The sequence below is a fragment of the Epinephelus lanceolatus genome, chromosome 7 (genome assembly GCF_041903045.1).
Source record: "Epinephelus lanceolatus isolate andai-2023 chromosome 7, ASM4190304v1, whole genome shotgun sequence".
NCBI classification, from domain to species: Eukaryota; Metazoa; Chordata; class Actinopteri; order Perciformes; family Serranidae; genus Epinephelus; species Epinephelus lanceolatus.
Genome location: NC_135740.1, coordinates 41,689,812 through 41,713,851, shown reverse-complemented (window position 1 = coordinate 41,713,851; position 24,040 = coordinate 41,689,812). Strand labels below are relative to the sequence as shown.

General features: G+C 41.3%; 1 protein-coding gene across 1 annotated transcript in view; it reads right to left on the bottom strand.

Moving 5' to 3' along the window:
- Positions 1–3,044: 3,044 nt before the first annotated feature.
- Positions 3,045–24,040, bottom strand: part of pcgf3 (polycomb group ring finger 3) — a 98,365-nt gene continuing 77,369 nt past the window's right edge. Inside the window, exons 7-10 of the mRNA XM_033632576.2 lie at positions 18,411–18,499; positions 11,506–11,643; positions 6,214–6,294; positions 3,045–3,430 (exon numbers count right to left, since the gene is read on the bottom strand). Coding sequence (XP_033488467.1) covers positions 3,383–3,430; positions 6,214–6,294; positions 11,506–11,643; positions 18,411–18,499 — 356 coding nt within the window. The 3' untranslated portion in view covers positions 3,045–3,382. The remainder of the gene's footprint in view (positions 3,431–6,213; positions 6,295–11,505; positions 11,644–18,410; positions 18,500–24,040) is intronic.

The window sequence follows — 24,040 nt, the reverse complement described above, 5'->3', positions numbered from 1 at the left end:
ATTTTTATTCAGAATTTCATTATCAAAATGCTCAAAAACCCTCCCTGTGCGAAACCTGAATTTGCGAGTCATTTCTCAAAAATACTCGTAAATTTGTGTCATTTTGTGAAGTCGACAATATTGAACACTGGCTGCAAAAAAAAAATCCTAGTTTTGTACGGATTTTGTGACAGAAACATTATCCACTTGACTTTCAGAAATCTTCTTAAACGCAGTGCAAATGTGCACGTCTGCAACTCCAACTGGCAGTGAGAAGTAACTGAAAAATACCCCATAAACACAACGATGTGACGTCAATATTCTGCACTCATGTCTATCACACTGGCCCATCTGTGATGCTTCATACCGAGGAAGTCCAGCTCTGAAAAGAAAAGTCGCAGTTTACCATACTTTGCTCCTAACTTTCAAATTCACTTCCTGTGGGCGAGAAAATGTCCAAACTTAACGTCAGAGTTAGCGTAAGATGCTCAACTCTGTTACAGCCTCACTTTGTCACTGAGGCTGTTAAGACAAGCGAGACTGGTGCGTAATTTACAAGTTAGAAAAATCTATTGTGTTGTAGCTTTGACAGAGTTTTGCCGGCCCAGTCGCCAGAGGAAAACGTTGACATTGTACGTTTCTGCAAACCACGAATACATTGCATTTACATGTTTCATACGTATCATATCAACGTTTCTAAAGTGACATATAAGCTGACTTTATCATCCTAAATGTGGGTGTTTCAGGGAACAATTGCTGTGTGTCCTGCAGATTTTTAGCCTCCAAAGGTGGGTGTTCTTAGCGACCCAAGGCTGTTTTTTCCAATGGCTTTTTAGCCCTAACACATGGATGCTTTTTTGGGAACCACTGGTGTTTCCTGCAGCTTTTTAGCCCCCAAGTGTCATTGATTTTAAGCAACTCTTGGCTCTTTGTCATGCTGCTTTATAGCCCCCAGTTGAGTGTTTTTTAGTGACCTGTCACTGTTTTTCCAGCAGGGTTTGTGCCATGAAAAATAGGTTGTTTTTACCAAGACATTACTGTGTTTCCAGTCGGGATTGCGCCCCCAAAACCGGATATTCTAAGCCAAAACATGATCATTTCCTAACCATAACCAAGTGGTTTTGGTGCCTAAACCTAACCACACATTAATCTAAGTGTTGATGAAATATATGAGCTGACTTTGTCATCAAAAGGTGGAAGGCATGTCACCTAGGTGCAATGCCTGCTGAGCTGCACACTACTGAACCAGTTGTTTTTTAGCAAGTAATTGCTGTGTTTCCAGCAGCTTTTTAGCCCCCAAACTAAGGTGTATTTTAAGGACCCAAGGCTGTTTTTCCAACGTATTTCAGCCCCCAAACATGGGTGCTTTAGGGAATAATTGTTAGGTGTCCTGCAGATTTTTAGCCCCCAGACGTAGGTGTTATTTAGGGATCTGTTGTTGTGTTTCCTGCAGCTCTTAAACCCCAAAACAAAGGTGTTTTTAGCGACAGAAGGCAGTTTTACCAACAGTTTTTTAGCCCCCAAACATTGGTGCTTTTTAAGGAACCAATGCTGTGCTTGTTGCAGTTTCTTAGCCTCCAACCATGGGTGTTTTTGGGGACCAGTCACTGTGTTTCCTGCAGCTTTTTAACCCTCAAATGTGATTGTTTTTTAGTAGCTCTTGGCCCTTTTTCCAGTGGCTTTAAAGCACCCAGTTGTGGTGTTTTTAGCAACCGTCACTGTTTTTCCAGCAGAAATAGTGCCACGAAGACATTGCTGTGTTTTCCGTTTGGTTTGTGCCCCCAAAACCAGACATTACCCAAGACATGATCTTTCCCTAACCATAACCAAGAGGTTTTGGTGCCTAAACCTATCCACACATTAATCCCAGCGTTGATGAAATGTAACTTTACATAATAACGTGAAAATGCAATGTAACCTCGATTTGCATGTATGCACAGTGCCAACACTATTTTCTGGTCTTTGGGTTGGCTCTGCAGTGAAAATGCAGCAGAGGAAAATGCATGGTATGCAGGGTGCAGGGTGCAAACAACATCTGCTGCTCGCAGCTCAACTCAAAGCTGTAAACATGTGGGTGTATCAGTACTTGCCTGCCTGGTGCTGCTGAAAGACTGCAAACACACGAGGATGGATATTAAGGACTGCATGGTGTGAGATTAAAATCTATAAACATGAACAAGTTCTCTGCCCAGATATTGCATTTTTATGTCTCGCAGGCATTTTTTGAACGTGAGTGTTTTGTGTAGCATTATTGTTAAGACAGAATTGGTTCAAAATGATGTCCAACAAACAAAAACAAACGAAAAAAGACATATGACTGTATTCCATGGAAGGCAGGTGAGATGAGGAGCATGGGGAGGCGGGGGAAGCTTTCTTCTTAAAGTCATGTAATGCAATGTAACATACTCAGACCCCACGTACACACTAATGGCAGAGGATTTGATATATTCGTTTTGTGTCTTGCTCAGACAACATAAAGATGCATCTATATATTTTGATACTGATAGTGAGTCTGTCTTTAAAAATCCTAATTTATCGCCTCCGGACACTTATCGCCCAACATATAGATAGCACTTCTGGGATCCACTCTCTTTTTTTAACAGTCTAAAGTCTCTCTTACTCTCTTCAGTCTCTCTCTCTCTGTAATGACATTTTATGTACAATATTGGTATATAGAACATAAATTACTACACAAAATTTTTTAGCCTATTCACAATTGACAATCATCAAGAACCCAATAGCAAATTAGACAAAGCCAACAAAATGAAAATAAAAAAAAAAGATTCAGAGACAATTTACTTGATAAACAGCTTAAAATTGATGCCTGTTGTTATATAACTTTTTCCATATACTTTCTGTGCTCCCAAGACGTGTCGAGTGTATTGTTGAAGAAAAAAAAACCCACACCTTTTTATATATAAAAAAAAAAACCCCGTCCTCCTCTGCTCTCAGTCATTGTCTCGGGAGGATGAAATCTGCATGAAGCTCAAAAAGACGTGATTCCCGACATCTTGTTTGTAAACAGAGCACCAGTAGTGTCTTGGTTCCATGTGTCTCTTCTGTACAAAAGTATAAATATATGCTTTCTCTCCATTAGTTTTTTTTTTTTTTTTCTATTTTGTTTTGTTCACATATCTAGGATGTAGCGGACAAAAAAATGGTTGTTTTATTTCCTAAAAACACACCAGTGTCGCAGTATCTGTGCTGGAGGTTGCCAGTTTTTGTTGTAGTTGCCCCCCCCTCCCCCGTCTTTAGATCCCGATTTGCTGGCTTATGTTGACTGTTACCGTCGGGTGTTTGCTTGGTGTTGGTTGATCGTCTTTGCATAAATAAAAAGGTTTCGGCACAGTCCGCGGCCACTGGGCCCCCAAAAAAAGAAAAACAACCGTTGTGTCCGTTTTAGCTACAGCAGATCCATCTTGGGTCTGTAATGGAGCAGGAGGGGGGATTTCTGGAGGGGAAACAAAAACACAACCTCAGTATGAGCTGTTTCTGTGAAACCACTTTATAGACTGTTCATTAAACCCGTCCTCTAAACATCAGTTAGCTTATTAACCAAAGAACGCCTGTCAAGATCTGCACTGTGGATGGGTCTCCAGCAAGAGAGATACTCTCCGTCCCAAGAGTTTGGAAAGTTTTTTATGGAAATTTATTGGAAAGTTATTTTCACTGAAAATATGTGGGAAAAATTGTAAGAAATAGTTTGTTGTCTGTTCTACAGCCCTGTTATAGTCTGGCCTGCTGCCCGTGATTGACCCCGCCTGTCGCCCAAAGACAGCTGGGATAAGTTCCAGCAGATCTGCGACCTTGTACCAGGATAAACGGCTGCTGAAAATGAATGAATAAATGTCTGGTCTACTGTAACGTTTGCATGCCAGCTAACTAGCTTACAACAGAAAAAAAATATAGAAAACAAAAACACAAAATAAAAATATACTCCCCAAGGCTAAAAGTCTACATATTATAAGATAACTAAATCATTTTCTGGGGTTATAGATTATGTTTTTAAAAAAGAAAAAAAGGGCCCTAACATGTATATGGATATCTTTAAAAACAAGTATTTATTCCTAATGTTTTTTTAAAAAAAAAATCTGTCCACACTAACCTCATTTTACTAAATATTTCCGTCCACACTAGAACACAACAATGACTCCAAACACTCAACCGCTTGCCCCACCAGTAGGTGACGATAAAGGCTACCTCAACAATACGTCAAATACTGGAGAATGCGTGGTGAGTTGATTTTTCCTTTAGTTGTTTTAACAAATTAAACAGTAATAAAAACAATAATAGCTAATTATTTCTTTATTTACACATGTTTGACATCATACATATTTGGTGCTACAGCCAACCCAAAATGTGACTCGCGTGGACGGACGATGAGGTACACCATTGTTGCTGTGGTACCTGGCATGTCATCGTTTTCTATATGCTCCATTAACATCTGGATACAAAGTAATTCGAGTTTTGAAAATTCTCCACCTTAGAAGGCAGTTTTAGTGACCTACACTATGTTTGTTTTTGAAAACATCCCTACACCTGTAGACAGGGTCTATATCTGAGTTTAGCTCAACATTAGCAGGTGTGTCCTGGACTTTTTGCCTGAGACGTGTAGCTTTAGCCTCAGACTTTTTATGCAACATCACATGGTGCTAATTTGGCATTTGTAGCCATTATTTTGACATAAGCTAGTTAAAAGTATTACGAAGTCTAAGGACTTTTCAAACAACTCATCCACATCTAACCTAGCATCGATTAGCTTGTTACGTTAGCTAACTACAGCTGATAAAATAAGTCAGAGAGGCCATTTTAGTTTTCTGTAAACTGACAGATGCTGACTAAAAGTAAGAAGCTGTCTCCTGAAATCATTGTTTCAAAAACAGCCCCAAATTTCAATCGGCCACAGTTGCCACAAGCTTGACAGGCGTAGCAACACTTAATAAAGGGGGCGGGGTTTAGCAAACAGTTGGTGAGGATGTTTACCAATAATGCAGTGCGGTTAAAGGGCCAGTGTGTAAAATGGGTTGAAAACCGTTGGAAACAGTGACATCAGTGGTCAAATTCTAGATTGCAGGGCTCACTCGCTCACCCCTCCCGTCGGGTAAATGACGGTGGCCTCGTAGGGACAAAAAGCCTTGTGCACGAGTTTTTCAGGAGTAGGTCTATCTAGCGAGGAGGTGAATGTTTATTTAGAAATCTAAACCATGTTACGATATTGTAATGAATCCCTCACGAGCAGGAGACCAGAGGAGCATTCGGGAAAAAGGCCAGTTTATTTGAGCACTCCAGAAACTCTGGTAACACTCCACTCTGTCCCAGAGTCTGACTCTTCTGGCGTAACAGACACACTTCATAACTTTACACACATACTCGTTTACGATACTAAGTGGGGACCGACCCCCCTCCCCTCTCTGCTCCGCCAATCTCCAGCCCACACACTGACTGACAGCGTAGCCGGTAAACAGTGCTCAGCTGTTTAAGTAGCTGCAATGGACGACTTTGAACGCGATTTTGAAGAGTTTCTTGTAGCGGACACAGACCCAGAGCCATACCTGTTTGAGCCAGAGCACACAGATGAGGAACTCCATGTGTTTGATGCTGAGCGGATGAGAAGAGAGGCTGAATGCACAGAATGGGATTCGGTGCTACCATCGTTGGGGAGATATATCATCAGGAGGAAAAGCGCCGCAGAGAGTGCATCACAAGGAGTGAAGCTGCGTCTTCTTTTCCTCGCAGATGACGGTTCGGGTTCATTCTCTCCTGTTGCGTGGTAAGTGTGGTCCATTCGCAAACTTTATAACTAAAAAAAACTTTTCACTACTCTCTATCGACGAACTACTAACACTCTCTGCTGTTTCCTCCTCCTTCTTCCTTCCTCCCGCTGTCTTCGTTGGTTCATTTATACACGCGAAACGCGTTCTCTGGCTGGCTGGATTGTCCGCTCGGTCTGCCGTACATACATGGCGGCGCAAGATGGCGACCTCTCTCTATAGGCCCTTGCTATCTATATATATATATATATATATATATATATATATATATATATATATATATATATAAAAGCATAATTATAAGGCTACGAAAACCAAACGAATTTTATTTTATAGCAATTATACACTTGTATAAACATATTAATGGGTAGAATATTCAGATTCAGATTCAGATTGACAATAAACCATTGCCAAATATTACACACTGGCCCTTTAAATCATTTCAACTCAGAGAATGACTTACCTTAAATCTCCATCTTGTCACAACAACAAATTTCAAAGTGTGGTCCTTTCCCAAGATTTCCTCGTTGCATAAAATGTCCAGCTGTGAAAATATAACAAAGAGCAAATTATTAAACAATGTCTGACTTCAGAGTGACCTGAGGTGAACGTGACTGAACTGTGACAACACGTCCAATGCCACTGCTGTTGGGTTTTTAAGGCTGTGTTTGATGCAGAAATAAAACTTCCACCACCTGTCTGCTGCCCCCTCTGCTCTCACTTTTCAGTCTTGAGTTATAACATGTCTGTGTCTCGGAGAGGAAGCTTAGTTTGACTTGGAGCGTGGCCCCTGGCTCCTGTGCAGCAGCGGGGCTTTTTGAGAGAATGCATGAGTTCGATACTGAACACCAAATCTACTGCTCCCCCTGTGAAGTCAACATTGATATTCTGCTGAGCGGCGCCTCGCATCTGCATCTGCCAGTCAATACTGAGAGGGAGGCAGAGTGGGAGGGAGGGAGAGGAGGCTGGAAGCAAACACGGCCACAGCGCCACCTGCTGGTTCTGACTGGGTAAACACCAAACAGCCTTTATTAGCGCTGACAGAGCAGTGGAAAGTGTCCAGGGTGTGTGATTAGAGGGTGCTAAATATTATCCAGAGGAAAGCTGGAAATGTGATTTTATCCTGAAAGTCATGGAGGGCTTTGTGCTAAAATAAAAAACAATTAAGAGAAAAAAACACGGCAAAAAGAACATCCCTGATCCTTTTTGATTTCCTTGTATGATCAAGAAAGTTTTACATTAAAGATCTGGAGAAATTATAATCCTTACCAAAATAAACCTGCACAAAAAGAGTAATGATATTTCTTTAAGAAGTCAACTTCTAAGCACAAATAAAGCTTATTTTAGCTTCTTTAAAGTGAATATATGCTGGTTTTCTTTATCTTTTGTGACATTAAATTGAAGATCTTTAGGTTTATGACTGCTGATAGCATGAACCAGTTGAGTGAATATGTCAGCTTGGGCTCGGACAAATTGTGCCTGGCACTTTTCACTGTTTTCTGACACTCAATAGACCCAAAGGATTCATCTATTAAGATGTCTGTTCTGTTGAGAAAATAACTGGATTAAGTATTGTAAATAATCAGTAGCCCGATAGACAATGAAAAGATTAACTGCACATTATTTTATGACAGACATAAAGGCATTCTCTAGTTCCCAAACTGGGGTTCAGGATCCCCCAAGTGTTCACAAGGTGAACCTGAGGAAAGAAAAGAAAGAGGAAGAAAAAACATTCTTGCTACACAATTATGTTTTCTGATTTTTCTGAAATAATTGCTAGAGAGATTTTCACCTCTACAAGCTATAAAAACAAATCAATCATAGAATGGATTGTCAGTCTTAAGCCCCCTTCATTACAGCGCTTCTGCATTTTTAAGAACCAAACAAGGGAGGCATCATACCGCTCCAGCGTGTGACTTTAAAAGCATGCTGGCATCCTGGAATCAATAGAGGCATGACGGACGTGACAACAGCGTCAGCCTCTAGAGTGATATATAACACATGTGTCGGCAGCATTTTCTAAACAGCAACAATGGCATAACATGGCAATAACAATCATTTACCGTCCCTGTTGGCTGATCTTGTCCTCTGCTTGGAGGGTTAAGAACTCCCAGACCTCACTGTTTTCAGCTGCTGTTCTATGTCTTTGAGTTAGCTGCTAACTGCTACAAGCTACTTTTTAAATCTCCCGCGATGACTCGCACACATAACACGTCATCAATACATGACACCGGTGCCACCATGATCCCGTGCTGCTGGCTGTCTTGTTTACTACCTCTGTTCCCGGTTCAGAGGTGAGACAAATCTATCTCCCCACTTCACAATCATACCTTTTACACAGAACGGCAGGAAGAAATAACGGCCTGATACTTAAGCCTTGAGCAGGCAGTGTAAAAGGGGCTTTTGACTTATCATTGCTGTCTAGTGAAAATCAAGCATCTGCAAATAAAGTGAGTTTGAGTTTCTCAGATCAACTGAAGGTTCCTTTTATGAGTTGAGAAAATTCTTGTACATGTTAACCTCATCAGACCTTTTTAACCCCCATTTGATTGTCTGAAAAAGAACTATAGCCTCACAGTTGTATGCCTCCGCCAACCAGTCAAGGTGCAGTTCACATCCATGTCTGTCCAGACGCAAGACATATGTAGTGAGGACTTTAATTACAGATATTAAGTGTAGTTTTTGGCAAAATACTTATTAACATGTGTAATAAGAAACCATTTTTACAAAGGGGTACAGAGGACTGAGGGAGACCTTCCACAATCACCTGAAGCTCAATATCAGCAAAACCAATGAGCTTGTGATGGACTACCAGAGGAACAGGACAGAACACAAAGCTGACGATGCTTCAAATATAAATGTTGCTGCAAAGAAAGTACAACTTCTAAAACACTGGCGCTTCACACAATAAGATCTATACAATCAGTACAGTTTCAAGATGAGTCACCCAAGAATGGTGTTACATATTATGTATCCAACCAAATGTCTCCCCTCCTGTTCCTGAGTTATGGTGTTGAGTAACAGCCAGGAAAGTTTTTTTGCATAAGATTATGATGTCACAGTGAAGCTGACCTTTTGGATATTAAATTTTATCCTATTAGACATTGGTGTGATGTTTTGTCATAATTAACGTATGAATTCTTGAGTTACAGCCGAAAAGGTGTTTTATGAGGTCACAGTGAGTCCAAGTGGAGTTTTCTGCCAAATTTGAAGAGAGTATCCTTCAAGAATGGGACGGAACTCTCAAACAAAATGTCTACGGCCACAGCTGTCACCTGCACTTCGTCACAGAGGGCTATCACAGGACAGCGACGATATGTTACCTCTGAGGAGAGGGAGCAAGATGTTATTAATCAGCTAAAAAGACGTGTGATGTGAGAATGCTGTAGGTCTTTACATAGTGTAATGTAATAGTGTCTCCTACACTTAACGTAATCTTCCACAGTGACTGTATCAAAGATGAGCTTTTTAAAGAGGTTCGTCAGTTTGGGCGTTTCTTCTCTTCATGTATTCATGCGTTCACTTCCTGCAGACACATTTAGATGGGTGACAGGAGGAATGAGTAAATGGCGCACTGTTCTCTGACAAAGCAAAGTGTTGTAAAGCTCTGTGCTCGGCTCGCCGCTGATAACAGAATTGGTGCGAACAACAGCTTTTGATAGTCAATAGATAGGACAACAATGGGAGAGCGGACGTCCTTGCCAAAGTGGTGCTATGGAGGCCGACGATATGATGGAGCCTACCCACTCATCTCTGTGACAGCCAGTAAAAAAAGAGACAGGAAATAAAAAATAGAAGACACGAAGGCGTCTGTGATGATTATTCACGGCGTTCTAAAAATCCATCTTTCAAACGATCGCCCACTCTTCCCCCTGCTGCTCTGAACGGGGCGGCAAGCACAATAAATAGAAAAATTATCACATGTAGATATCATTAAAGGCTCGTTTCCTGCTAAATATAACAAACACAAAAGGACTTGTATGAGTCAGTGCGGAAAAGTATAATTAACTGACCTTTATGTAATTTCTCATGATCAACTAAACTTTCTGATATGCACCGCCCAGCTGGTGCTTCCAAACATGTCCAAACACATGCCAAGAATTAAAAAGATTTGTTCCAAATTGCTACAAATCCATTTTGGGGGAATAATGTTTGTCAGCCGTTAATGAGCACAGGAATTAAAGATGACAGAGAACTGAGTAATCCAGAGTTGGAGTCATTTTGTCACAAAATGCTGTAAAATTAATTTTGGTCACTCTCATCTTGTCTCACCACCCAGTGAGAATCCTCTGTGCTCATGAATTACTTTTAATCAGTTGATTCTCTGATATTAAAACCTTTTAATATGTCCTTTTTTTTCTTTTTGCAAAGAAGACTGATATAAAACTTTAAAATGCACTGTGTAGCTTGAGCGTTTCAGAGTTTTTGCAGGTGTTACCTGCAAGGAAACTATGAATATTATAAACTAGAATATTACAGATTCCTTGGTTACCTGCAGGAAAAAGCAACAAAACAATTGCTCTGGTGCCAAATGTTACTGGAAAAGTTCTGTATGTAACTTTCAGAATATCCTTGTAATTAATGACACAGTTGGGTGTTCAGTGAACTGCAGTCAGCATCCTGTTGCCTGCGCTCGCACTCAATAACCGTCAGCCAAACCAGTAACGTGACACACAAGAGACTGAATGTGATTGGCTGGAATCATGCTGGTAGAATGCTAGAAAATACATTACAATCATATTGAGAATAACATTATCTGTAATGTTCCAATATTTAATTTGAACCATTAGCTCCATAACTAGCTTGCCATTTGCACATTTACTTCATCAGCTAACCAAAGCAACCAATGACAAGTCCATGCAGAGTAGCATTACAGCTGCCTAACCTTAGCTTAGTTTATAGTTAGCTTGCACTGCTCTTGGCTAGCAGACATCACTTTGTACCATTACATCCTTTATTGTTGGCTAAGTCAACAGTACCAATCACAGCAGCCATGGCCCACATGAATTAGTATCATGGATCGTGTTGCTAGTGAGGTGATTTGGCAAGCTAGCAAACTAACACAGCAATAACGTTAGCGGGTGAGCAAGCTATGGTTAACGGATTCGCAAACCAGCCCGGAAGTCTGAATGAATTAGCTGACATTATCCACTCAAGACAGTATTTTGCTACATTAGCTAGCTAGCAATTTCTCCGCGTTAGCAAGCAAGCTAACGTTAGCTATCATTAGCCAGCTAAAGCTACAATATCATAATATAGTTCACATATCAGTGAAACTCTGAATTCTGGTGAATTTACAGTGTTGTAGAATGCCAATTTTAATTTTTAATTTAATTTAATTTAGAGAGACAGTGAGACAAGAATTAGCTAGCTAGCACATCCCACGGTCCCTAACTTGCTACAGCCCTAATCAAAGGTCCATCTACGAGCTACCGCTGCATGTGTGGACGCTGTGCTGTCATTTGTTGACAATAACTGACTCTGTTAGCATTAGCAGACTCCATTTCTAAGCTAACATTAGCTACTGTTGCACACTGTAGGTACTTTAGGGGAATTGAAGAGAGGCAAGAAATCTCTTGGATTTTGTCAGGAAAATGAATCAATCCTTTTTATATAGAAATCAGTCCACAAGCTGATGGGCAACCCAGGAAGTTAGGTGACTTCACAATCTGTTCACCCATTGGCAATAAAAAATGAATGAATGTATGTAAAAGGTTTTACTGTTTCATGTCCCATTGTGTGTTAATATCTGTACCTCATTAAATGATGTCAGGTTAAGCTTTTTGGCGATGAACTTCTTGAGGTGGAGGACTGTGGCTTGTGCTGAACAGCGGATCCACTTACGCTTCAGGCCTCGGAGCTTGCTGCTGTTGCACTCCAAGCAGATGCTGACCTGTTACAGGAAACACAGAGAGCAGAGGTTGAGCATCCTTCTGCGGGAAACAAAAAGCCCTGACACCAAATACAGCATGGTTAGGCTACAAATTATGCCTACCACACACAAGAAAACTTTGAAAAGACTTTGAAAAGTCTGAAACCATCTCAAATCATAAGACAATCTGAGTTTTAAGACCTTACAAAGACCGGGGATCTTGTGGAGTCACTATTTGCAAGACCGCACCTAGATTCTTTTTGAGATTATTTCTCATCCTGCTGCTGGTGGAAAAAACTAAACCAAACTACCTTTAGAAATGTGACATATTAAGATTTTCTGAGGTGTCCACAAAAACACACAATGTCTGAGACACAACATAAAAGGCATCATTTGTCGACCGTATCCTTGTCAATTCAGCATTAAAATAATCCATAGAGATAAACTGGATTTTGTTGATTCAACCTGCTACCAGCCTCCATTGATTAGTGGCACTATTTTAGTTAGACAGCCGCGGGAATGAGAGTCGAACTGTTTCAACAATCAAGATTTTTCACAAAATACTCCACATCTCCATCAGTTTAATAATAATAATAAATAATAATAAATCAATTTCATATAGCACCTTTCAAGAAACCCAAGGTCGCTTCACAATTGCCAACAGCCACAAAATCACACAGACAACCACAAAATCACATGACATGAACAAACAGAAAACACAACTAGCTGGCGAAAGCCAGCAGAAAAAGGTGCCTCTTTAGCTGAGATTTAAAAGAGTCCAGAGTTGGGGCCTGGCGAATCTCCAGCGGAAGCGTGTTCCAGAGGGTGGGTGCTGCCACACTGAAGGCCCTGCTCCCAAAGGTTTGCCTTCTAGTACGAGGAAATGAAAGGAGGCCCAAGTCCGCAGATTGCAGGTTCCGGGACGGGTGGTGAACATGAAGGAGGTCTGTTAAATACTGAGGAGCAAGGGTGTACAGAGATTTGTAGGTGAGCAGGACAAGTTTGAAGGTGATCCGGAACTTCACAGGAAGCCAGTGCAGTTGTTTGAGAGTGGGGGTGATGTGCTGCCAAGGTTTAGTGCGAGTAAGAACCCTGGCAGCTGAGTTTTGAACATGTTGGAGTCTGCCAAGTGTTTTATTGGTGACCCCGTACAGAACGGCATTACAATAATCCAGACGTGAGGTGATGAAGGCGTGTATTAGAGTCTCAGCAACAGAGTCGGGGAGTGAAGGTCGGAGTCTGGAGATGTTCCTGAGGTGGAAAAAAGCTGATTTGGTGACGGATTTGATGTGTTTTCTCCTCCTTTGCCATGGTACAAGAGAACTGAGACTTGTTCACGTTCTTGCGCTGTGGGAGGAAGCCGGACCAGCGAGCATGCTAGCGAGCAGCTAGCAAGAGGACCTAATAACTTTGCATGGGGCCTTCTGATGTAGGCAATAATGAAATCTGAACACAAGTGGTCACCTGGAGTCACATGATAGACACAGGTGTGAACAATGATGTCTATCAGCTGTCAGCTTGGGATTACCAAAACGCGTGTTACAAGGTTACCAGATGTAAACAGACTCTTTCAAACCACTTAGCTTGCAGCTAATCATAAAAGATACTGTAGTCCAAGTATCTGCCAGTCTACAGTCAATGACCCGAGGGTTACTAAACAGACTAAAAGACAATAAAAGTATAATGATGGCTGGTTAATTCAACCTGGCCCTGGTGCTGATTGTACCGCACGTCTCACTGAACCAGTATTGTCTGTTTGTGTTTTGCTTATTGGCTTCTTTCATGCGTCACTGCCATTGGCCTGTGCTCTTGTTTTCCCCCTTGGGTGACACGGTAGGTGGTTTTGGCAGTCGATGGTTGCAGGAGTCAGAATGCATTACTGCCACTGAGCTCCTGCCCCCACATATCAAAAGACAGAAGAAGGGGAGGACAGTATTTCTTTATTTGTGGGTGTCCTTCTGTCACACGCTGTCTACCTCTCTCTCTATTGAGACAGGAAAAACTAATATTACCCAGGTTTCTGCTTCAACTTGGAAATCACGTCTGTTCTCAAACAAACACCAGGCTGCTGGTCTATAAGCACAGAGGAACACCGTAATATGTCTGCTTTCCAGTGGCGCTGGCAATGAGGGGGCTCCTAATGTGAAATAAAAGCCTTGGTGGCGATCTGGACTCCACGGCAGCAGTTTCATTACATTACAGTACATTAGTGACATCTTTATGGAGTCCTGCAGTCCTACAGCTACACACTCACAGACGTGACTGATGCAACAGTGAGGTATATCAAGAAAACATCATATGTGCCTTTTTGGCGTCACGCAGAGAGAGCGTGGAACTATTTCACAGGCTCATTACTGAGTCCTGAATGCTTGCAGAGGTCTGAGGCAATATGTCGACTGGTATTGTTCTTCTTAAGTCTGTGTGTGTAGTTGTGTGTAAAAGAAAAGCTCTGTGTGTGTGTGTGTGTGTGTGTGTGTGTGTGTGTGTGTGTGTGTGTGTGTGAGGGTTGAGTTCAGACCACTGAAGAAGAAAAGAAATCAGGCTTTGAGAATTCAAAGCTCGATTAATAATTCAGAGCAAAGCTGCGTTCTCCAATTTCTCCAAAGTCGACTCTTTAAGCTCAAAGTAGCTGAAGTTTATTAAATTATACAAACTTTTCTCACCACACGGAGATCTTATCAGAATTTTATGAGCCTGAAGGTGACCCTGTCCTGAGATTTCACACCTCATCTGAACTCGTATTTCACGCTGTTACGATAAAGCAGGTTTCTCTGATTCATTTCGTTCTATTGTAATCCTTTTGTTGTTGTTTACTGGTGTGTCACTGCTTTCATTAACTTTCTCTGGCACGGCCTCACGCCCCAAGGTTACACTCCGAAAGGTCGTCCAGAAGACAGCGGGGAAGTGTTCTGGATGTCGGCCATGCATGCAGGTTCGCCTGCCGGTTCCTATATCTGAGTCACTTCTACATCTTCAGTGGGATCACGATGAAGGGAGGGCGAGCGGCTTTCTGTGACTGTTGTCTTTTATCTTCATTCGTCTTGATTGCAAGCGATGCCATCATTCCTCTTGTTTTGCATTTTCCATTTTTCTCTCTTCACCACTCTCTGCTTTTCTAATACAGTTCATTACGGCTTCCTCGGCTCTCTACAATCTGGGCTGGTTGCTACATTCTACAAAATAAAAAGGGCTTTGAAGGACCTTTACAGCAGCAGAGTCATCTGACCTCCATTGTCTGTTTATCATTTTACAGCTGAGTGAGCGCTGGTATGAGCAAACACAAAATAAATGTCATTCTATGTTGGTGTAAACAATACAGATGTATATGTATGTGTCGCCCAACCCTGACTCCACTCATCACTGGAGGATTTCTTAAAGTTCAAAGTACCTGACTTGAACAACTCCTTTCTTCTGACGATCTAGTTCCAAGATTAACGAGTAAAATGTGGGACCTCTACAGTAAGGCTGGGCGATTGGACCTATAAATCAGCTGAGTAAATTGTCTGTAGTTTTTTAGGGGAAATTTATGTCATTTTGTGAATTTAATGGTCTGCCTTCAAAGAATGAGTAAAAGCTGCCCGCTGAGCAGCAGCCAGCAACAACAGAGTGAGATCGCAGGGGAGAAACAGCATGTAGAGTCAGCATATTTCTAAATCTTACTCAGTGAATTAAGGGTTTATTTCAACCAAACCAGAGATGGTGATTGTTGGAACAGTGGAAAGCCTAACTAAGACTGTTCAGGTGAGTTTTGTTTTGTTTCTGTTAAGTCTGCATGAAGTTACCAAGGTAATTAAACTAGTCAGCTCTGTGAAAGAGACAAACTTGAATTCAGAAGAAAAATCAGTGTAAGAATATTTGCTGCCTTGACTCTTTGTAAGTTTATTTTGTTTATTTATTAGACTAAAAAAGGTTAATATATGTGGTCTTCTGAACGGATAGCACCTCCACAGCTGAAAAATGAAGCGAATGCTGAAGTGCCAAAAACCGCAGTTCCTCAAATGGCCACTTGAGGCTGGCTACAAGAACGAGTCGATCCTCACAGTCCCCCTTTTTTAAAATGCCTAACAGCCTGGCACAATAAAATAATTGTCGTCTCTGTAACTAATTTCACTGTCATGACAACTGTATGGGGGGTAAATTTTTTAGATTACCCACAAATCTAAATGTTATTGAGGCTCAAAGTTATGCATAATTAAGTGGCCACTTTCAGTGACAGGTGGATGCCTTCTGTTGACAAGTCACTACTACAGCAGCAACATTGGTTAGGTTATGTTACCATGGCGTCACCTGAGATTTAGAGTGTAAAGACATAGTCGTAGTTGTTGCTATTTCAGTGTGTTTTCAGTTTATTAAAGTTAGTTGTTAAGAACTTTAAAAAGTCTTATTCAGCGTTTAGTTGTACCAAAAAACCCTCTCGGGAGGCAGATATGCAGTTTTTCCTTCAAGTACATTTTGTTTTAATAGTTTTAAGCCTGATTATTCTCTAGCAAAAAATGACCAATAGCAATAGCATTATCACATGCTAACCAAGCTAGCAGCTAGCAGTAAGGTTAGCACCACCTTCTTGTCCATATACGGTCACTCATGCTCCAGTAATCCAAGATGGTGACAGTCAAAATGCCAAACTTGAGGCTTCTTCATAACAGGAGTCCACAAACCAGTGGGTGACGTCACGGAAGCTATGTCCATGATAATGATATGATGTTGGTTTTTTTCAACTCTGTGAGGTTATCACAGCAGCAATCCTTTTTATCCTCCGTCTAGATGACTGTGAGGGTGATTACAGAAGTACTCCACTCTTGCCTGATGACACTGCATTTCAATGTGGTGTTTTTTTTTGCCAGACGGACCTGCAGTTTTTTCTCCAAAAATGGAAAAATGTGCTGTCTGTTTTAGCACCATGTATGGGAAGTATTGTCTCCCTTTCGATTTCAGAGATCCCTACTTTTGAATGTGTGCATATCTCCAGCATACTCTCATATTCCATCTTTCTCTTCATAATCCTCTCATTTCAGTCATTTCTTTTCTGTCTGTTCCGAATCACGACCCCTCCCTCCAACATTCAGTCCTTTAATTCTCTCTCATCCCACCTCCTCACCCTGCACGGTGACTTTTTCTCTCTGTGACCTGTAGATCTCTCATTTTCATCAGTCATCTTGTATTCCTCAGCTCTCCCCATCCCTCCTCCTCCACCTCCTCCTCCTCCTCTCAGTGACATTTGACACGACTGCATTCAGCTCACACAGACAGCCGTATTAGCTATTCTGAATGCATCCTGCACCGCTGCAGAATGTCCAAAGGGCAAGAACTCTACCCTCATCAGGGCAGCCTGCCTTCCCCACATGGCAGCATAGAGATGGCTGATTTGAGACGACCGGCTTGTTTTTAAAAGCTGCCTGTTGGTTTTCTGTCCCTTTCAAACTGAAATGATGTAAAACCAGCTTTCTTCAGCCTGTGTAGCATTGCAGAGAAGACGCTTTGTGTTTCTGATAGCATCTGTCCGACACAACAATTACTCTGCTCTCTCTCCTTGCATTATTAATGTCATATTAATATATTAATATTTCGCAGGGTTTGGGAATGAGCCAGAATACAGATGACATCAAGAAAAGCCTATTTCCTTTTGAACGTGTTCAGTGGATGGCAGTGGTGTGGCACTGTGGTGTCTGCCACTAAGTGGGTCTGTACAAATCAAACAGCCGCAACACCAAAGACAAAAGAATCCAGTAATTGTAAAGCAGCCTGGTAACTCACATGGGGGCCACTTTTATAAAGGCAATAATTGATGTGCAGGCTTTTAAAGCAATTGTACTCACAATTATCACCAGTAGTATTTTTGTCCCGTGGTGCTTTTGTTCCTGACAGACTGCTTTGTAACCCACAATTATTTTATCCAATTTGCTTCTTCTAATCTCTGCTAAAACACAAACCAGTGTGTGCTGCCTGCCAAATTTCTTTGCATATTAAAAAATTGGATTATTAATAAAGGGCTGGTTGAGCTAAATTACATTTTAAAAACATATTGTTGACTCTGGCTGAACTGTCCATGCAAGATAATTTGGTTTCGCGTATCCACATTCTTAGATACCCGACTCTTATAACTTCACAGAAACAAAAGTCAACAGTTTTATTATTATTATTTTGGTAAATGTTAAGCCATGGTCAACTTTTTAAAAGTAATTTTTTTTTCTAATTTAGGCGAACTGAGTCTTTAAAGATCCAGTGTGTAAGATTTAGGAGGATTCAATGGCATCTAGCAGTGAGATTGTACTTCTCAAGATCCAGTTGTTCAGGAGGTTTTTACCAGGAGACAAATTATCCACATGGGTCTCTTCCTCTCCAAAACAAACTGACCAGGTGATTTAAACCAGTAAAAACAAAGAATTGAGCAGCTTCATGTTAAAAAAATCAGTGCTTTTCCGACACTGCTTGTCATGGAGGGGCTGCTAACTATGGTGGCTGGCACAAAACGTAAATGGCCTTATCCAGTATTTGGTTTGTCCGTTCTGGGCTTCTGTAGAAACATGACAGAGCAACATGCTAATCTCTATAGATGAGGACCCGCTCCCTATGTAGATACAAACAGCTCATTCTAAGGTAACAAAAACACAACAATTATTATTTTCATGTGATAAAACACCTAAGAAAACTAATTATATCATATTCCATTTCTAATAACACATCTCCCGAATTCTAACACACTGGACCTTCACTAAGTGAAAGAGAGGCTGTCATTTAAAGAGAGAAAATGAGAAGCATAAACTGTTGTCCATTAGTGAGGTTCTTACCTGCTCGTCGCTACGGTGATAGTCATTGTCCTCTTCTGGTTTTTCCTCTCCTGCCTCCTTATTGGCTGTCTCCTCTGATTTTGTGTCGCCTGTGAAGAAAGGGAAGAGGAGAGAGGGAGGAAATCAGCTGAGCTGCCATGCTGTAAATTCTGAAAACAAATATTTATTTGCTCTCCAGAGTAGAGCACAAAACACATCAAAACATGCACATGTACACAGAACTGATGACAAACATTTAGGGTGTGATGACCTCGCCTATTCTGGCTGCTTGTTTTGTGATTGTGTTCTGTGCTGCAGGAGCTGGTAGGTGTGGTTGAGTCATTAGTTATTGGGAACACCAGGGACCAGTGTTCCCAGGACTATAAAAGTGCATCTCACTTTGTCCCTGATGAGAGAAGGGAGGGAAACGCTGCTCCATGTGCTTCATGCTCCCCATCCTTATCTTTATTTTTTCTTTTACCATCCTTTCCTGTTGGCATTACTGACTTCCTGTTAGTGTTAGTTTTTAAATAAATTACTGGTTCATTTGCTTGTCACACCCCCGTCACCTCCTGATATTTGTCATTAGTTTTGAGTCAGCCATTACAAGAGCTGTACCGAACAGTTCAAAGCTTCACTCACAACGTTGACATTCAAATTCTAAATTAACATTTGATTTGATTTACTACAAGGTGATGACTCTGCAGTGGGCTATTTATAATTTATTTGACTATTTCGTACTTAAACTTTGCAGCATTGATGATGAAAGCAAATGAATCTGTCCACACATTATTAACTCCTATTTTCCTCCAAGACTTTTCCTTTTAACGATTGGGAATCCATAGCTAGCCTTGTTGGAGAGGCAGGCAGCCATGACTTCTGAAGTTCAGCAAAATTCACAGGAGAAGGCACCAGGTCGTAGGCGTATGACACACATTTTAGTTCATGAAACGTTAAAACATTTGGTAACACTTTACTTGAAGGTATCTACATAAGGGTGACATGACACTGTCATAACTATAACATGACACTGTCATGAACCTGTCATAAACATTATGTACATGTCATAAATGTTTATGACTGCTATCTTTAAGTGTCATTCGGTTTTTGTCATGACAAGTTGACATTAACAAGAAATACACCTCTTTTTGTGTTTATGACAAGGACATAATGATTGATACAAAGACATCTCCTGGTAATGTCATCCTGGTTAATGTCAAGTTGTCATTATAAGGACATGCCAAACAGATTCAGTGTCAACTTGTCATGACAAAGACAACTTCTGGTAATGTCACTTTGATTAATGTCAAGTTGTCATAATCAAGACGACCCAAACAAGCCACAGGGAGGAATCGGAGAGGAGCTAAAGAGCTGCAGGTTGCCTATCCCTGGTCTAAGAGAATGGCAAAGGGTCAAAATATTTTCTACCACTACCATTAAAGTTATTAGTATTCTTTGACAGCCTCACCTAATTTTACTATCCTACTCTCATCCACTAAGTAATGTCCAGTTTGCCTGATTCCACGTGAACGCAGCATAGCGCACTCAATCGGAAGAATCACTTTATTTAAATTTTTAGGGTGATGACATCATAAAATAAAAAAAGCATAAAAAGCTTTAGTCAGAAACTTAAATAGAAGCTTCGTGTGAAAAGAAATGGCTGAATTCAGCAGAGCCTCACAACCATGTCTTTAGTGTGTCCTTCGAAGACACTTAATTGTCTCGAGCTGCATGTTTCTGTTCATGCTGCCGTCAATCCCGTGACCAAGCAGCGAGTTTCTCTCATCATGCTCATTAACTTGAGTCAAAGAGGCTTGATCTTAATTGACGTCCATTGTGACCCTGCTGAAAACAAGACTTGTCGGGAAGCGGACATGTTTGTCTATCTGCAGTGTTTAAACAGCCTCTGCCCGCTGGAGCGTAAAAAACGCCTCCAGCAGAGCTCCATTTATAAGGCAATTACATGTCCGAGGGTGTCAAAGCGTTCTTTATACGACTTATCCGCCATCTGGGCACGTCTCTAATACTGGGCAACTTCTAACCAGAAGAAGAAAAAAAAACAGTCATTCCTCATACTGATTAGCCTACATGAGGGCTGGCATCATGAGTTTGTCCACTTTTTGCCTCGTGTGCCTTTTTTGAAGGAAATGGAGGCACATACTGGAGGATATTGGAGAGAGCAGGAATCTCTGGTGAACATATGGTAAAATGGGAAGAAAGGAAGTTCTCACATCCTGCGCTGCTGAGGGTAATGTGTTCAGAGCACTGAGAGAGAGGTATGGTAGCGTTTAATAATACATCACACGGAGCTTTTGGGTTGGAGCTGCAAGAAAACTGAAGGATACAGTACACCTCAGAGTTTATGTGAAAAGCTTCAGGGGAAATATTTGTTTGCCTAAAAGGGATATGATTTTAAAAACTAAAGAGACTGTTTACATTTGATAAACGTGTCCTGCGATCTGAAAATACTTTTAATTATTCCCCCCAGAGAGTAATACTGTATGTAGGGATGGATTGAAACGGTACAAAGAAACAAGGATGGTCTGGAGCTTCAGATGGGGAAAGTGTTGATGTAGTAGCTGAGGTAGGATAATGAACTCAGTACTTTTAAGTGGACCAACCAAATAACGTTACTACTACCATGTACCACTTCACATTAAATCTATTTTGGCACCTAAGGGCACATCTGGGTGAAAATGCCGGGTTTAGAAAAGAGACGGAAGTGCCTGAAGATTGGAAGCCCCAAAGCCTGGAAGCCAGCCATAGAGCACCAAGGCCGTCAATGGAGCTCTGCAGAGCCGCTAGGTTCGACATCAGAAAGGAGGCGGAAGCGCCCCAAAGCCAGGAAGCCTGCCACAGAGCCCAGATGCTCCAGGATAGTTCCGGTGTCTGGTCTATTTTCTTTTCTATATCATTTTAATAAAAACCTATGCATACATACACACTCATAAGCAGACAGAAGAGTAGAATTGCTTTTTAGTCTACTTTGTCAACTCTGCATCTCCAAGTACCAAAGAAAAGGTACCATTGGGTACCAGCACAGAATTCCAGGTACTGGTATCTGTTCAAATGGGAATGGTACCCAATCCTAGTAGCACAGCTGCTACTTCAACCAAGCGACAACCCTACAGGGCTTAGAAATGAAGCCAACAAAGACATGCCAAAAACTGCAGATCTTTGAAGATCGCTTGAGGCCGGCTCCAGAAGCAAATCCATCCCCACAGACTCCCATTTTAAAATGTCCAACTTTACAGCAGAAATAAACATATTTACAGCCTGGTACAAAAAATGGTTTTGGACTCTATTGCTAATTTCAACATTGATGACAACTGTACAGGGGTTGAATCTTTATACAAGTCAACGCGCCACCCTCTCGCCCAAATTTGGTCACGTCTGGCTCCAAAAAAATCCAAGATGGCAATGGCCACAATGCCGAACTCAAGGCTTCAAAACAGGAGTCCACAAACTAACAGGTTGCAGTAGCTACGTCCATTATTTTTAGAGTCTATGTGAAAGGACACACCATTACTTGTAGCGGTGCATCTGGGGCTGCAACTAACGCGCTTTATTTTATTATCAATTAATCACAAAATTACTTTAGATAGATGGGAAAAAGCCCAGCAAACAACCCCACTGTGGCGCCTTCAAACTGCTTGTTTTGTCTGAATATCTTTGGGTTTTGTAGTGTTGCTCAGTTATATTAAACAGAGAAAGCATCAAATATGAGTGTTTACGTCCATGTCTGCAGAATGTAATACAGTATGCTCAATGGGGCTGGGCTATGTGGATGTACCTCTATATCGATATTGTGACAATAATGTAGGGTTGAATATAAGTGCTTTCCCAGAATATTCACAGTGAGATTTTTGATAAATAATCATCAGTAATGTGGATATAATGACTCAGGGGGTAAAGGCAAATAATAAAACAACGAGAACAGTCAGAGGAGCTCAGAAAATGACATTACCTTTCTGTAATATAGCCTTTAAAACCAGGAAAAGCAGCACTTATAATGAAATCCAAACTCTAAGACGATATCTAGTTTCGTGTCACGAATATCAACATATTGCCCAGCACTAATCCTCACTGTGTCCGAGTCCATTTTTTAAACATATCCGACCCTTACTGGACTTATAGTTTAAGCTCTAGTTGTGACCAAAACAGTAAAATTGAAAGTTCAACTGAAACTGAAACAACTAAGTCTCAGTATTTGAGTGGTTTTGTATCCTGCTGTCTCACTTTTGGTGTTAATCTGGTTCCTTGTGTGCACATAAACGCAGCACAACACAGAAACATAACCAACTTTTAAAACCTCTGAAGCAGCTGCTACAAAGTTGTCCAGGACAGGTGTGGTTATGGATTTTCTTGTTGGCTGTAATATTGTCGTAGTATTGAATTTTTTAGATGTGAAACTTAGTTATCAAACTCAAAATTGCGGTGCTGTGACAAAATTGCTGCACAGATAGGTATTGCTTTTCTGTAACCTTTACCAACAAAGAAATCCAGTCTATTCTTCCTGGATTCAGTGGATGTAATAACAGGGTGTGTGTGAGTGTGTGTGTGTGAGTGTGTGTGGACAGTTTACTGCAGCTCAGGCTGTAGATGGGGTTGCGTTCACCCCTCTGTGACCGTTTTCCGTTCAGCCTAACTGTCACCAATTCCGCCGAGTATTACCGGGAGAGGCCTGAGCTTGCTCTGATGTCTCTGCGGTGGTCGTCTCCAGAGTCGGCCTCGCTGATTACTTATCAAGAGGGGCTCCCTCTCATTGTTGTGTCTCACCTTCGAGCAACCCCGCAGTCTCTCAGTGACTCTTAACTGACATGAACACCCTGTTTGTGCGTCAGGTAATGGGATGATTGCTTGTCTTGGGATTTTAGAAACCGAGCAGTCTGTCTCCTTACAGAAAGAAACTCGTTTGTGATTCCTGATGTACAATCAAATCACAAAGGCATGTACAAATATCAAGTGAAGCTACACTGGGGATGAGATGCAGTAAACTATCCATGTGTGGGAGTTTATATTGTCATGAAAGAGAAAAGTGCACTCAGCAGACTCGTCGCGGCGCCGCGTCCCTCCATTTTCTTGCGTTAAGTGCTCAGGAAACACGGCAATTTTGAGAAATGAGTCTGCTGTGTGCCGGTGGAAACCACGTTTTTATTTTGCAGGTGTCAAGAAGTGATAAGAAGAAAACTCATATATGCACTTAAAGCAAAGTGAAAAGAGCTTCGACTCGTGTGACATTTCAAACATTGTGATGTTTTCTGGTAATGTCCTGGCGCCATTAATGGTTGACTGATGGGTGTGTGCGTGTGTGGGGCGTTTTCCTATCTTTTTTTTAACCCCTTTAAAGCCCAGTTCAGACCAAAGATTTGCAATGAGGTGAAGCAGTTTCAGAACGTTGCAGAGAAGAGTTGCAGTGGTGTGAACTGGCCGGTTTTGGCTCAACTCATCTCACTTAAATTCTTGAAGTTGAAAAACACTTCAAATGGATCTCTTCCTAGGAAGTTTGACCGATCTGCATGAAACTGGGTGAACATAATCTAGGGACCAATATCTAAAGTTCCCTCTTGGCAACAGTTGGAAAACTTACTAAAACTGAGCTTCTATAAGGCAATGAATATTGCGGAGGGCGTGGCTCATCACATAAAGGT